This window comes from Gigantopelta aegis, chromosome 1 (genome assembly GCF_016097555.1).
Source record: "Gigantopelta aegis isolate Gae_Host chromosome 1, Gae_host_genome, whole genome shotgun sequence".
Taxonomy (NCBI): Eukaryota; Metazoa; Mollusca; class Gastropoda; order Neomphalida; family Peltospiridae; genus Gigantopelta; species Gigantopelta aegis.
The window spans coordinates 38,411,899-38,426,651 of NC_054699.1; the positions used below are offsets into that span (position 1 = coordinate 38,411,899).

At 37.1% G+C, this 14,753-nt stretch overlaps 1 protein-coding gene across 1 annotated transcript in view; it reads left to right on the top strand.

The window, feature by feature from the left end:
• Positions 1-14,753, top strand: part of LOC121374816 (cell division cycle protein 16 homolog) — a 38,082-nt gene that overhangs the window by 3,045 nt on the left and 20,284 nt on the right. Inside the window, exons 3-9 of the mRNA XM_041501931.1 lie at positions 390-487; positions 2,439-2,477; positions 5,041-5,220; positions 7,143-7,302; positions 9,783-9,877; positions 12,046-12,179; positions 14,558-14,637. Coding sequence (XP_041357865.1) covers positions 390-487; positions 2,439-2,477; positions 5,041-5,220; positions 7,143-7,302; positions 9,783-9,877; positions 12,046-12,179; positions 14,558-14,637 — 786 coding nt within the window. The remainder of the gene's footprint in view (positions 1-389; positions 488-2,438; positions 2,478-5,040; positions 5,221-7,142; positions 7,303-9,782; positions 9,878-12,045; positions 12,180-14,557; positions 14,638-14,753) is intronic.

The following is a 14,753-nucleotide window of genomic DNA, read 5'->3' on the forward strand; positions in this document are numbered from 1 at the left end:
AAGTGCAATTTTATTTGTGAAAAAATGGGTTTAATAGCGAAAAACAACGGCGTAATGGTTAACAACTAGGGCGTGTCCCTTTAATAAAAACATTGAAAAGGTTTCATGTGAAAACTTCATTGTATTTGTTTTTAATTCTCCACTGCACTTTTACCTTGGACCATATTCAGATTTTATTTTCAGTAATCTTTTGTTTTGCCATGAACATTTTCTTAATTGCAGGGGTTGTCAAATTTCCAAAATGTTTAACATCCATACTTAGCTAATGATTAATTAATTAATCAATCAATCAATCTGTCAGTGTGCTCTAGTGGTGTCGTTAAAGAAAAAAAACATTTTTTCTGCCAGTTTTCGTAAATAGGAAATTGAGTCTAATGTTTGTTTTTCAGGTTGTGTTGAGGATGTGTACTGGTACGCGCAAACCTTGTACCACACAGGGCAGTATCACCGGGCCGTACACTTGATTAGGAGTCGCAAAGCGGACATGGTTAGCAAGTATTTATTTTTATTACATACCTATTCAATCTTACTATAGTGATAAAGACATTTTAAAAATGTGTGATAAATTTATTTTATCATATAATATCTTACATTTTCAGTGCAATCAAAGTATGTGATATTTTTCAGATCACATACTTTAAGAATTTGATAACTTTGCAAATTAGATGTAAATTAGTCGAGGTCTCGGCACTAGGTTTATTGACATTTAAGCAAACGTACTTGGGTGACACTCCATGATTGACGTATGCATTCGTAGTCATCAAATAAAAACATTTCAATGGCAATTTGACACCGAAAGCTGTCCAGCGTTCAGAAAACAAAAAACGTTAGGTATAACTTTATTTTGATGTAAGGACATCCAAAATGACGTCATTCGAGTTTGACGTCAAGTCCATTAAAAAATACACCACACCACATATTCTTATGTCATTTGAATATCTAGTAATGGCGGACTGGAATTAAAGTTGCGTGTACAGTTTACAAAAACATGTTGTATTAAGCTTGAGCTTATATGATAAAGAGATTATTACCCTCGTGTATTTCGGTATCGTCAATATCATATATTAGGAATAAAAATAATGTATTATGCTCGTCAGAGGCTCGCATAATAAAATTTTTATTCCTAATATATGATATTGATGATACCGAAAAACACTCTGGTAATAACCTCTATTTATATCACACATATGTGCAATCTAGACTGGAATTTTTATATTGGGAATTCACGTTTCATTTTTACTGCAGTTCTTTTATTTACTGACGTTATATATGATTTACAAATTACGTCACATATTATTTGAAACATTACACAAGACTGCCGCAGACTACGATTCTGAAATACATGTTAAGTAAATCCATGAAAGAAGTTTTGATCATAGATTTAACAAAGTGTTTTTATGACGTTAAATTAAAAAACATTTTTGTAAAACATAAAAGAAGGTATGTAATTAATACAGAACTTCACATACATTGTTTTTGCTTCCTAATTACTGCACTTGTTTATTTTGCGAAAGAACATAGCACCTGTGGTATATATTCTTGAGCAGAATAAACTTGTCTTGTATTGTACCGGTTGTGGGTTGTATGTTAATGAATGTTATTACAATTCCCCTGTTGATTGCTATGTCAATCTTAAAAACCCCAATTGTAACTCGCCTATCACTACCAAGAGTGTGTCTGTCTCGCTCCCTACCCTCCCCTGCCCCCCCCTCTCTCTCTCTCTCTCTCTCTCTCTCTCTCTCTCTCTCTCTCTCTCTCTCTCTCTCTCTCTCTCTCTCTCTCTCTCTCTCTCTCTCCCTCCCTCCCTCCCTCCCTCCCTCCCTCCCTCTTTGTCTTTGTTAATTAAACAGCATCTATTACCCATCTAATATTTAAATGACAATTGTAGCACTTATTAAATAATATGTAGCAGGCCCTAAATGTTTTCTTTGCCTCAAGTTGCCGAGCTATTAGCAGTAGTGAGAAGTCGGAAGTCGCTGATCCGATTTGGACCTGATCCGATTTCGAAAAACAAAACAAACAACAGACGTCAACACCCCGTTTAGTGTCATACATGTAGCTCACGTGGCACCATGGCTGTCCATGTTTTTACTTTGGCACTAGACTGTACATTGACGCATGTTGCATTAATTTCAGTAATGCCAGAATATACAAATTATTACAGGGGTGCAGAAAGTACTCTTCCGCTCGCCAAATTCTGACGGGATGAGTTAAAAAATGCAACTACTAGTCCAACGGGCGATCTATCTTTTTCTGACTGACTGTATTCAGTGTGTGGTCTCGCTGGGTAAAAAGTAAAGGAGGGCGGCCTGATATTAACAGAAAACCTATTGTTGATTTATTTCCTCAGCTTATACTACACGTATAATTGTGAGTAGAAAAATGTTGTTTAATCCAATCTTAATATTATTCTAACTTTTAATAATATTTTATTGTAGTCACATGCTGAATGCCGCTACCTTGCAGCCAAGTGTTTGGTAAGTAAAATGTGTGTGAGTGTCCAGGGCTCACACTAAAAATAATTTAGTTTTAGCCACTTTTTTTTAAATCTGTAGAGTATTTCCTTGAACATGATTGAAAAAGGGCTAATTTATGCAAATATGAGGAATTTAGATCAGTTGGTTGAGCGCTTGTCTGAGGTGCTTGCATCGCAGGATCGAATCACCTCGGTGGGTTTGTTCTTGTTCCAGCTGGTCAAAGGCCGTGGTCTGTGCTTTCATATCTGTGGGAAAGTGCATATAAAAGATCACTTGTGCACAATGGAAAAGTGTAGCGGGTTTTCTCTGATGACTACAAGTCAGAATTACCAAATGTTTGACGTCCAATAGCCAATGTGTAATCAATCAATGTGGTCTAGTGGTGTTGATAAACAAAACATACTTTAATTTATATAAAATTTTATTAGCCAACTACCAAATGCCACTTAGATCCCTTGCTGCTAATGGGAAAATGTAGTGTTTCTCCTTTAAGATCATATGTCAGAATTACCAAGTTTTAACATACTATAGCAGATGATTAACAAATCAATGTGCTCTAGTGGTGTCGTTAACAAAACAAACTTAACTGTTACCATGGATGTATCTGTTAAAGTATATAATTGAAATGTAAATAGTCCATGTGACCCAGCATAGGTGGTGTCGTGGTTAAGCCATCGGACATAAGGCTGATAGGTACTGAGTTCGCAGCCTAGTAACGGCTCCCACCCAGAGTGAATTTTAACAACTAAGTGGTTAAGTGTAAAACCACTACATCCTCTTCTCTCTCTCACTAACCCACTAACAACTAACCCACTGTCCTCGACAGACAGCCCAGGTAGCTGAGGTGTGTGCACAGGACAGCGTGCATTGGATATAATCACACAAATAAGTTGAAATAAAATGAATGAATGAAAGTCCATGTGAGGATTTGTAAATCCAAAAACTGTTCAGTGTTATTGCTGAAGCCACAAACTATAGAAAGATGGCACCAATACAAAATCTGCCAGAATAAACAACTGATATTTAATTAACAAAACTATTTCTGTGGGTAATTATCCGTGCACCTGAAAGCCACATGGTCAACAGAAGTAAGTTATCAATATAATAAATATAATATTGAAACACAAACATCATCATCAAAAAGCACATAAAATACGCTCAGTTATAATGCGTGAGCTTTAAATCTTCATACGGTTGTGTTAATCTGTGAGAGAGGGTCCATTATCCAAGCATTATATTTTTGAGGTTGGCTTACCAGGCATTTATCCAGGCATTCTGTGGGTCCAAATTATATCTGGTGTAATAATTAAGGATTTTGTTATTTCTTTTATGTTCATCAGGGTATGAACCCCCCCCCCCCCCCCTCCCCATCAGACATGGGACCCTAGTAAACAATCGTGGACAAATCCCTGCGTAAGTGTGAGGACGTAGCCCAGTGGTAAAGCGCTAGCTTGATGCACTGTTTGTCTGGGATTGATCCCTGTCGTTGGGCCCATTGGGCTATTTCTCGTTCCAGCCAGTGAACCATGACTGGTATATCAAAGGTAGTGGTATATGTCGTCTTGTCTGTGAGATGGTGCATATAACAGATCCTTTGGAAAAATGTAGCAGGTTTCCTCTTTAAGTCTACATGTCAAAATTACCAAATGTTTGACATCCAATAGCCGATGATTAATAAATCAATGTGCTCTAGTGGTTTTGTTAAACAAAACAAACTCATAAAATAATAATTACAATAAAAGAATTAAATAAATACTATAAATTAAATAAAAATAATTAAAGTAATGTAAAATAATATTATAAAATGTAATTTTTTAAATTAATAAAATACATCATTTGCTGGATTGAAGGGAAACACTAAAACATTTCCAAACTGCTACCCCAACCCCATTTATTTTGGCTTGATTTGTGTTAATTAAACTGATGCTCAAAATATAAGCACCTTAAAAAGTTCTGCAGAAAGGCCTGCCATCAGACATGGGGACCCAGGCAAAAACTGTGTATAAATCTGTGCTAACAGTGTTTGAGCGGGCTGGAATGTAGCCCAGTGGTAAAGTGTTCACTTGATGCGCAGTCAGTCTGGGATCGATCCCTGTCGGTGAGCCCATTGTCGCTCCAGCCAGTGCACCACGACTGGTATATCAAAGGCCATGGTATGTGTTATCCTGTCTGTGGGATGGTGCATATAAAAGTTCCCTTGATGCTAATAAAAAAACGTAGCCCATTAAGTGGTGACAGCGGGTTTCCTCTCTCAATATCTGTGTTGTCCTTCACCATATGTCCGACGCCATATAACCGTAAATAAAATGTGTTGAGTGCGTTGTTAAATAAAACATTTCCTTCCTTCCTCTGATGACTATGTGTCAGAATTACCAAATGTTTGACATCCAATAGCCGATGATTAATTAACCAATGTGCCCAAGTGGTGCCGTAAAAACATCCTGGAGAAAGGCCTGCCATCAGACATTGGACCCAGGCATATAACCGTGTATAAATCCTGGGGAAAACGCGTGGCAGTTAACCGTGTATAAATCGGTGCTAACAGTGTTTGTGTTTGTTCCAGTATGAGTGTAAGGAGTGGGAGGAAGCGCTGAACGTCTTGGATCGTGTCGACTATCTCGCCACGCCCGCGTCCTCGCTCCTCGCCAACTTGAACCTTGACGGGTCATCCGTGGTCTCCAACTTCGACATGCTTCAGAACATCGGAGATACCGGAACAGAAACCAGCATCACAAACCAAAATGTAAGTGTACCTGAGATACCGGAGCAGAAACCAGCATCACGAACCAAAACGTAAGTAACTGAGATACCGGAGCAGAAACCAGCATCACGAACCAAAACGTGAGTGTAACTGAGATACCGGAGCAGAAACCAGCATCACGAACCAAAATGTAAGTAACTGAGATACCGGAGCAGAAACCAGCATCACGAACCAAAACTTAAGTGTAACTGAGATACCGGAACACAAACCAGCATCACGAACCAAAACGTAACTGTAACTGAGATACCGGAACAGAAACCAGCATCACGAACCAAAACGTAAGTGTAACTGAGATATCGGAACAGAAACCAGCATCACGAACCAAAACGTAAGTATCTGAGATACCGGAGCAGAAACCAGCATCACGAACCAAAACATAAGTATAACAGATACCGGAGCAGAAACCAGCACCACGAACCAAAATATAAGTATAACTGAGATACCGGAGCAGAAACCAGCATATCACGAACCAAAACGTAAGTGTAACTGAGATTAATGTAACTTCCTGTTTCTGTTGTAACCTAAGGGTGGAATGTAGCTCAATGTAGAGGTCAAAATTTTGAAAGGTTTTTACCAGACACAAAAGGGGCGGGATGTAGCTCAGTGGTACAGCGCTCGCCTGATGCGTGATCGATCTAGGATCGATTCCCGTCGGTGGGCCCATTGGGCTATTTATTGTTCCAGTCAGTGCACCACGACTGGTACATCAAAGGCCATGGTAAGTGCTATCCCCTATGGGATGGTGCATATAAAAGATCCCTTGCTGCTCATCATATTTTTTGACGAGTTTCAAGCCCTGCTGGTATATCAAAGAGTGTGGTATGTGCTATCCTGCCTGTGGGATGGTGCATGTATAAAAGATCCCTTGCTACCAATGAAAAAATATAGCGGGTTTCCTCTCTAAGACTATATGTCAAAATTACCAAATGTTTGACTTCCAATAGCCGATGATTAATAAATCGATGTGCTCTAGTGGTATCGTTAAACAAAACCAACTTCTTTTTGTTTGGTTGGGATCTAGTCCAGTCAGTAGAGTGCTCGCCTGAGGTGCTTTGATCAGTCGTAGAATCAAACCTAGCTGGTGGACTCATTCTAGGATTGGATTTTATATCAAAGGCCATGGTATGCACTGTCCTGTATGAAAAAGTTCATGTAAAAGATCCCTAGCTGCTAATGGGAAAAATGTAACAGGCCCCGTGCTTATAAACCTTATAGTCTAGCCATTCTAATAGCATTACGTTAAAGTCTGGACTTTATTAAAGTCTAGACTTTAAGTTTTATAAGCACGGGCTCAGATTTCCTCTGAGACTGTCAGAATTAACAAATGTTTGACATCCAGTAGTCGATGATTAATAAATCAATGTACTCTAGTGGTGTCGTTAAACAAAACAAACTTGATTATATTAATTTTGTTGTTGATATGAGGGTGGTACGTAGCTCAGTGGTTCGCCTGATGTGTGGTCGGCCTAGGATTGAACATCATCAGTGGGCCCATTGGGCTATTTCGCGTTCCAACCAGGGTACCTCAACTGGTATATTAAAGGCTGTGGCATGTCCTATCATGTCTGTGGGATGGGGGATATAAAAGATACTGTTACTTAATGTAGCAAGTTTCCTCTCTAAGAATACGTTTATATGTTAAAGTTAACAAATGTTTGATATCCAGTAGCCGATGATTAATAAATCAATGTGCTCTAGTGGTATCGTTAAACAAAACAAACTTTTCCCTTTTTTTTCCTTTGTTGTTGATATTTTTATTCCTGTGGATATGTTCTATACTATAACACGATTTACTTGTCTGTTAATTCTGTCGACAGGTTGAATACTCCATTGTTGTTGATATTTGTGTGTTCTATACTATAACGAGATATACCTGTCTGTTACCTGAATAATTCTGTCGACAGGTTGAGTACTCCATGGCTCTTCTTCGAGGCAAGATCTACGAGGCGATGGACAACCGCAATCTGGCCATGGTTTGTTTCCGTGAAGCTCTGAAACACGATGTGTACTGTTTTGAGGCCCTCGATCTGTTAGTTAGTCATCACATGATGACATCACAGGAAGGTAATTAATAGTTCACCGCAATCTGGCCATGGTTTGTTTCCGTGAAGCTCTGAAACACGATGTGTACTGTTTTGATGCCCTCGATCTGTTAGTTAGTCATCACATGATGACATCTCAGGAAGGTAATTAATACGTCATCGGATGGTGCGGTTCATTCTGTGTTCAGCAAGAACCTGTTCAATGGATGTTATTCTTAATTAATTGCACACATAAGAAAAAATAGATGCTAGGAAATTAAATGAAATCTGAGTTCCTACGAACATGAGGATGACTAGATTTACAAGCACCACGTCACCATTTGTCATGTTGTTACGTGTTGTAGCAGCTTAATATAGTCCCATTTAGGAAATGGTGCCTCATAAAAAGAAACTACAAAATTCTGATATGCCTGTTGAAATACTGTATGGTTTTTTTTTGATAAATACAAATACGTTAACACTTGTACTATTTAAATAGCCCATTCAGTGTTTCTGCCAGAAAGACATTTTTGGGTACAGTGCTATGAAATTGAATGCAACCACAGTCAACAGGAGGTATGGAGGACCTCCCCCAGAAAGAATATGGGTTAAGTTTAGGGTTAGGGTTAAGAAAATCATACAGTAATGATAAGAGTAATTAATTTGGTCAAATAGTTAACTTAAGAAAATAAAAGCTGCCAAAAAATCTGGGTATGGCGCCATACCCGTTTTACCCTCTGGCAGAAACCCTGCCATTGGTTTGAAGTTACTTGCTATTTGAAGTACTGATAAAAACTGCAAGTGGTATACTGCCACTTGTATAACAGCAACTGAAGGCGGTGCTTTGATATGAGGGTGGCTAACTGAAAAAGTTTGTGGTCGACCTATGTTCATTTTTTAAAAGGTACTTGTCAATTGAGAACTCACCCTAAAATTAGTAGTCACATGACCCTCTCAATAGTGTATGTGTATAGACCCTGATATTCTAAACAAGAAAATGTGTTTTACATGTATGTTTTCAGGGTTTTATCACCTATGTTTCTAGACTGATAATGGGCACCATTCCCCACCATTCTACAGAGGCTATGTCGTTTTTTATTCCCAATTTTGTAGTAAAAAATTCTCAATCTGAATGTAAATCTCATTCACTTGACAAACTTTCCCTCCCCAATAACGTTTGGTAATGCACAATAGATATATTTATTTGAATAAACACAAGTACATGTATATACATATATATATATAGCATTACTTTTTAAATTCTAACTTGAATTAATAAGATGTTTTTGAAATGAAACTGAAAATTCCTGATTTTTGGTAAAACAACGCTAAAATTCCCAATTTCAAAGCCATGGTTGTCAAGTCAAATTTTAGAAATAAACCCCTGGTTTTCATCAAAACGAATTGTTGATCAGGAACTCAATACAGTGGCAGAAAACACATGGTGGTCTCTAATACTGTAGGTACGTGTCCATAAGTAAGGGGTGTTCACCTCTCCTTGAACACAGAAGTGCCTAGAGAAGTCCAGTATTTAAAGAATGAATGAATATATTTGGTTTTAGATGGGAGTTGTAATATTTTATATTTTGAAAGTTTGCAATATATTTAACACATGTTAGTACAGGCTTCTGAGAATTCAAACTTTGTGTAAACTATTTATGTGTTACTCAGAAATAAATTCAGGTAACCCATTTTGTTTTTACATAACCCGTCATGACCATGTAAATGATGTCATAAATTCAATGCGCAAACAAAAAATGGGTTACGCAAAACTACACTTACGTGATCGATGTGCAAACAAAATTATCGCTCTCGCGCCCAGTGGTACAGCACTCGCTCGATGCCCTGTCGGTTTGGGATCGATCCCCGTCAGTGGGCCCATTGGGCTATTTCTCACTCCAGCCAGTGCACCACGACTGGTATACCAAAGGCCGTGGTATATACTATCCTGTCTGTGGGATGGTGCATATAAAAGATCCCTTGCTGCTAATCGAAAAGAGTAGCCCATGAAGTGGTAACAGCGGGTTTCCTCTCTCAATATCTGTGTGGTTCTTAACCATATGTCTGACGCCATATAACCATAAATACAATGTGTTGAATGCGTCGTTAAATAAAATATTTCTTTCTTTCTTTCTTTACGATGTAATAATATTGGTATTATGTATATTTCCTCCCCTATAGAAGAGCATCACATCTACATACATCCTAAAACCCGAACGAGACAAAAGAACAACAACCTCAAAGCATATTTATGTGTACGTTGGTGGACCCATTGGGCTGTTTCTTGCTCCAGCTAGTGCACCACGACTGGTATATCAAAGACCGTGGTATGTGCTAACCTGTCTGTGGGATGGTACATATAAAAGATCCTTGCTGCTAATCGAAAAAAGAGTAGCCCATGAAGTGGCGTCAGTGGGTTTCCTCTCTCAATATCTGTGTGGTCCGACGCCATATAACCGTAAATAAAATGTGTTGAGTACGTTGTAAAATAAAAATAAAAATAATGTGTAAATCTTATTTCAGAGAGAAATCTGATCGACTCGTTACCATTTAAAGAACAGTGTTCAGAAGAGGAAATAGAACTCGTCAAATTTCTTTATGAAAATAAATTGAAAAAGGTCAGTATGAAAGTTTATTCTAAGCTAAACTTGGGATACATTTTTTAAATGTTCAAAACAATCGATTCTTTTGATTTTTTTGTTAACTTTAGTTGGGTCATTCATTATTATTTATCCTTCAAATTTTAATTCAGTTTTATTTGTATAACATATATTTCTTAAAAATGTTTGACAATTATAAATTGTTTTGAAGTTTTCTATTGAAAGTATATTACATAGAGAATACTAAACGAGTTCCCGTGTGAGCTAGTGATGTACTATTTCAAAAGCACAAGTTGTAATATAAACGGTCTCACACGGGAACGAGTATAGTATTTTACTTCTTACACCACACATCAATACATGAACAAAAATCGCACAGAATGACTTCCAAAATAAGCAACCAAGACATGAAAATGCACAGATTAAAGACCGAGAAAATGACGTCACTTACCAAATGACGTCATTTAGCAAAATGACATGTTGTGGCTACTTCATTTAGCTATTTATCAATGAAACTTTGCATTCCTATGTCACACATCTATCAACGTTTACATCAAAAATAGTATAAACATATTCAAGGCTAAACTAAATTATTAAAATATATATTTTGCTAAATTATGCTTCTAATATTTTAAGAATTGACAGGAAGTATTTTTCTGATTTAAGAATATGAATCAAAAGAACGATGTGCACACTTTCCGCAAAACATCTGTGCAGAGTTGTACTGTGTGACACAGTTGCTCACGTGATCGGAGCTCATGACCTCTCAAAAGACGTATTCCACAATGTGAAGAAACAATAAATATCACATGGGTATCTCTTCCACTGCGGTGTAATAAAGATAAATATCACATGGGTATCTCTTCCACCGCGGTGTAATAAAGATAAATATCACATGGGTATCTCTTCCACTGCGGTGTAATAAAGTACTGTATTTTATCGAATACTTTCCCAGAAATGTTACATTATCTATAGAACATGTTTCTCTTGAATGTATTAAAATATTCTCAGGAATGTTAAATATCTCTAATTATAATGTCCTGTAAACTGTCTTCCCTTTAAAATGCATGTTACAGTATTGTTTGGAATATGTTTTGCTTTAAGATTATTTTACAATATTGGATAAAACAGTTGAAATAAATTTATCACATTATGTAAAAATATAAATAAAAAATTACTCTCCTAAAACTATTTACTACAATATTCCATAAAATGTTTTTCTGAAAGGTACTTTGTCTTACAACATTTTATGTTATTTCTGTAAACCTTTCTTGTATCGGGTAGTACATGTGTAATTTAAAAATAATTATATTTTACGTGTACAATCACCTGCAAATTAGTTGGGCATTACACCACCCAAAATGTTAAATGTTATAAAAATATGCAGGAAAAATTTTGTTTTCAAAATCTTGATTAGCGATTTTTCTAGTCAACTGAAAATTGATTAGCAGTTACTGTTTAATGTTTTAAAATTGTGTAGCGATCTCTGAGACTTGCGTCGTGAATCACAACACGATACTGAACAAAATGTTCCCTGAATATGTTCGCAGTGGTTTTGTTACACAAAGCAAACTTGAACTTTGGGGCGGTTTTGTTTTTGTTTTTGTTTTTGTTTTTGTTTTTCGGGGCTGGACGTAGCCCAGTGGTAAAGCGCTCACTTGATGCGCGGTCAGTCTAGGATCGATCCTCATCAGTGGCCCCATTGGACTGTTTCTTGTTTCAAAGCACCATGACTGGTATATCAAAAGCCGTGGTATATACTATTCTGTCTGTGGGATGGTGCATACAAAAGATCCCTTGCTACTAATGTAAAAAAACAAATGTGGCAGGTTTCCTCTCCAAGAATAGACATCAAAATTACCAAATGTTTGACATCCAATAGCCAATGATTAATAAATCAGTGTGCTCTAGTGGTGTTGTTAAACAAAATAAACTTTTCTGTACACCACACAAAAATGTTCAGATGTTATAAATATGTGCTCTAGTGGTTTCGTTAGACAAAATAAACTACTTTACACCACACAAAATTTTTCAAATGTTATAAATATGTGCTCTAGTAGTGTTGTTAAACAAAATAAACTTTACTTTACACCACACAAAATTTCAAATGTTATAAATATGTGCTCTAGTGGTGTCGTTAAACATAACCAACTTGCACTTTGTATGTGAGTTTTGTTGTTTTCCAGTATAACAAGCCGAGTACGCTGGCTGTGCCGAGTTCGCTAGGAGTCCTGGAGGACAACATCGACATAGTCGTGAACCTGGCTGAACGCCACTACTACAACTGTGGGTTCAGGGAGTGCTACAAGATTACAGCATTGTGAGTAACACAAAGTTAAAGTTTGTTTTCTTTAATGACACCACTAGAGATGATTTATTAATCATCGGCTATTGGATGTCAAACATTTGGTAATTCTGACATATATTCTTAGAGATGAAACCCGGTACATTTTTCCATTAGTAGCAAGGGATCTTTTAGATGCACCATCACATAGACAGGACAGCACATACCACGGCCTTTGATATACCAGTCATGGTGAACTGGCTGGAATGAGAAATAGCCCAGTGGGCCCACCATCGGGGATTGATCCGAGACCGACCGCACATAAAGCGAGTGCTTTACCACTGGGCTAAATCCCGCCCCTGTGAGTAACACACAACCTAGATACTGCATGGTGGAATATTTGATTATCCATCTGGGCTAAAATATACGGGTAATGTTTTATTAATAACTGCAGTGTGCAGATTGTTACTACAGCCACTGATTGTTGTTTTTCCGCCTGATGCGTGGTCAGCCTGTGATTGATCCCCGTCGGTAGGACCATTGGGCTATTTCTCATTCCAGCCAGTGCACCACGATCGGTATATCAAAGGCTGTGGTATGTGCTATCCTGTCTGTGGGATTGTACATATAAAAGATCCCTTGTTACTAATAGAAAAAGGTAACAGGTTTCCTCTCTAAGGCTATATGTCAAAAGAATAGACATCAAAATTACCAAATGTTTGACATCCAATAGCTGATGATTAATAAATAATGTTCTCTAGTGGTGTTGTTAAACAAAACAAACTTTTTTTTACTGCATGTTAGAATATTCTTCATATAATGTAAATCATTAAATATTAATGATCTTAAAATTTACGGAAATCCAAATAAAACTTTAGCGCGGTCGTCATATTAAACACTAGAAAATTAGTTTAAGTTGAAATATTAATTTTGATAAATTTTGATATTACACAGCTCACGAACAACTTAAATTTAGTATTAAAAAAAAGCATTAATGTGTATGCTAACAAACTGTTGTTGTTCGCTATCTTTTTAGTTAATCACTAAGAAAACAACCACACATTGTTTTTAATTTCAGCATCATGAATTATTAGCATCTTGTATAACCTCTAAATTCAGTGAAACTTTACGCTTGCTAACATTTCCTGATTTACAGCATTAAAGTTGCTGTAGTTTGTTTTACTAATTTTTATAGATGTTAGACGCAGATTAAATTTGTAAACCATGGACGTACGGACAATGCCATACCATAATATGACCCATAAATGGGCGTATAAATTTGGTTCCATTTTAGTGCTTTCCTTTGTTTCTCTTTTTGCTTTTATGATGTCAACTGAAATTCATGTGGTTATGTTGTGTTTCAGAGTTTTAACAAAAGACCCCTTTAACAACCAGTGTTTGTCTCTTCACATTGCTGTCTTGTGTTTCAGAGTTTTAACAAAGACCCCTATAACAACCAGTGTTTGTCTCTTCACGTTGCTATCTTGTGTTTCAGAGTTTTAACAAAGACCCCTATAACAACCAGTGTTTGTCTCTTCACGTTGCTATCTTGTGTTTCAGAGTTTTGACAAAAGACCCCTATAACAACCAGTGTTTGCCTCTTCACATTGCTGTCTTGTGTTTCAGAGTTTTAACAAAGACCCCTATAACAACCAGTGTTTGTCTCTTCACGTTGCTATCTTGTGTTTCAGAGTTTTGACAAAAGACCCCTATAACAACCAGTGTTTGCCTCTTCACATTGCTGTCTTGTGTTTCAGAGTTTTAACAAAGACCCCTATAACAACCAGTGTTTGTCTCTTCACGTTGCTATCTTGTGTTTCAGAGTTTTGACAAAAGACCCCTATAACAACCAGTGTTTGTCTCTTCACGTTGCTATCTTGTGTTTCAGAGTTTTGACAAAAGACCCCTATAACAACCAGTGTTTGTCTCTTCACGTTGCTATCTTGTGTTTCAGAGTTTTGACAAAAGACCCCTATAACAACCAGTGTTTGTCTCTTCACGTTGCTATCTTGTGTTTCAGAGTTTTGACAAAAGACCCCTATAACAACCAGTGTTTGTCTCTTCACGTTGCTATCTTGTGTTTCAGAGTTTTAACAAAAGACCCCTATAACAACCAGTGTTTGCCTCTTCACATTGCTATCTTGTGTTTCAGAGTTTTAACAAAAGACCCCTATAACAACCAGTGTTTGCCTCTTCACATTGCTGTCTTGTGTTTCAGAGTTTTAACAAAAGACCCCTATAACAACCAGTGTTTGCCTCTTCACATTGCTGTCTTGTGTTTCAGAGTTTTAACAAAGACCCCTATAACAACCATGTTTGCCTCTTCACATTGCTGTCTTGTGTTTCAGAGTTTTAACAAAAGACCCCTATAACAACCAGTGTTTGCCTCTTCACGTTGCTATCTTGTGTTTCAGAGTTTTAACAAAAGACCCCTATAACAACCAGTGTTTGCCTCTTCACATTGCTGTCTTGTATGAACTCAAAAATGCTAATGGTAAGTAGCTTAGTAATTCAGTAACAATTAGACTATTTGTATAACGCAATGTTGCTCGATGTCACGAGTATAGAAAAGTACTGGAAAAAAAGTTAACCGTTGAAAAAAAAAAAAGG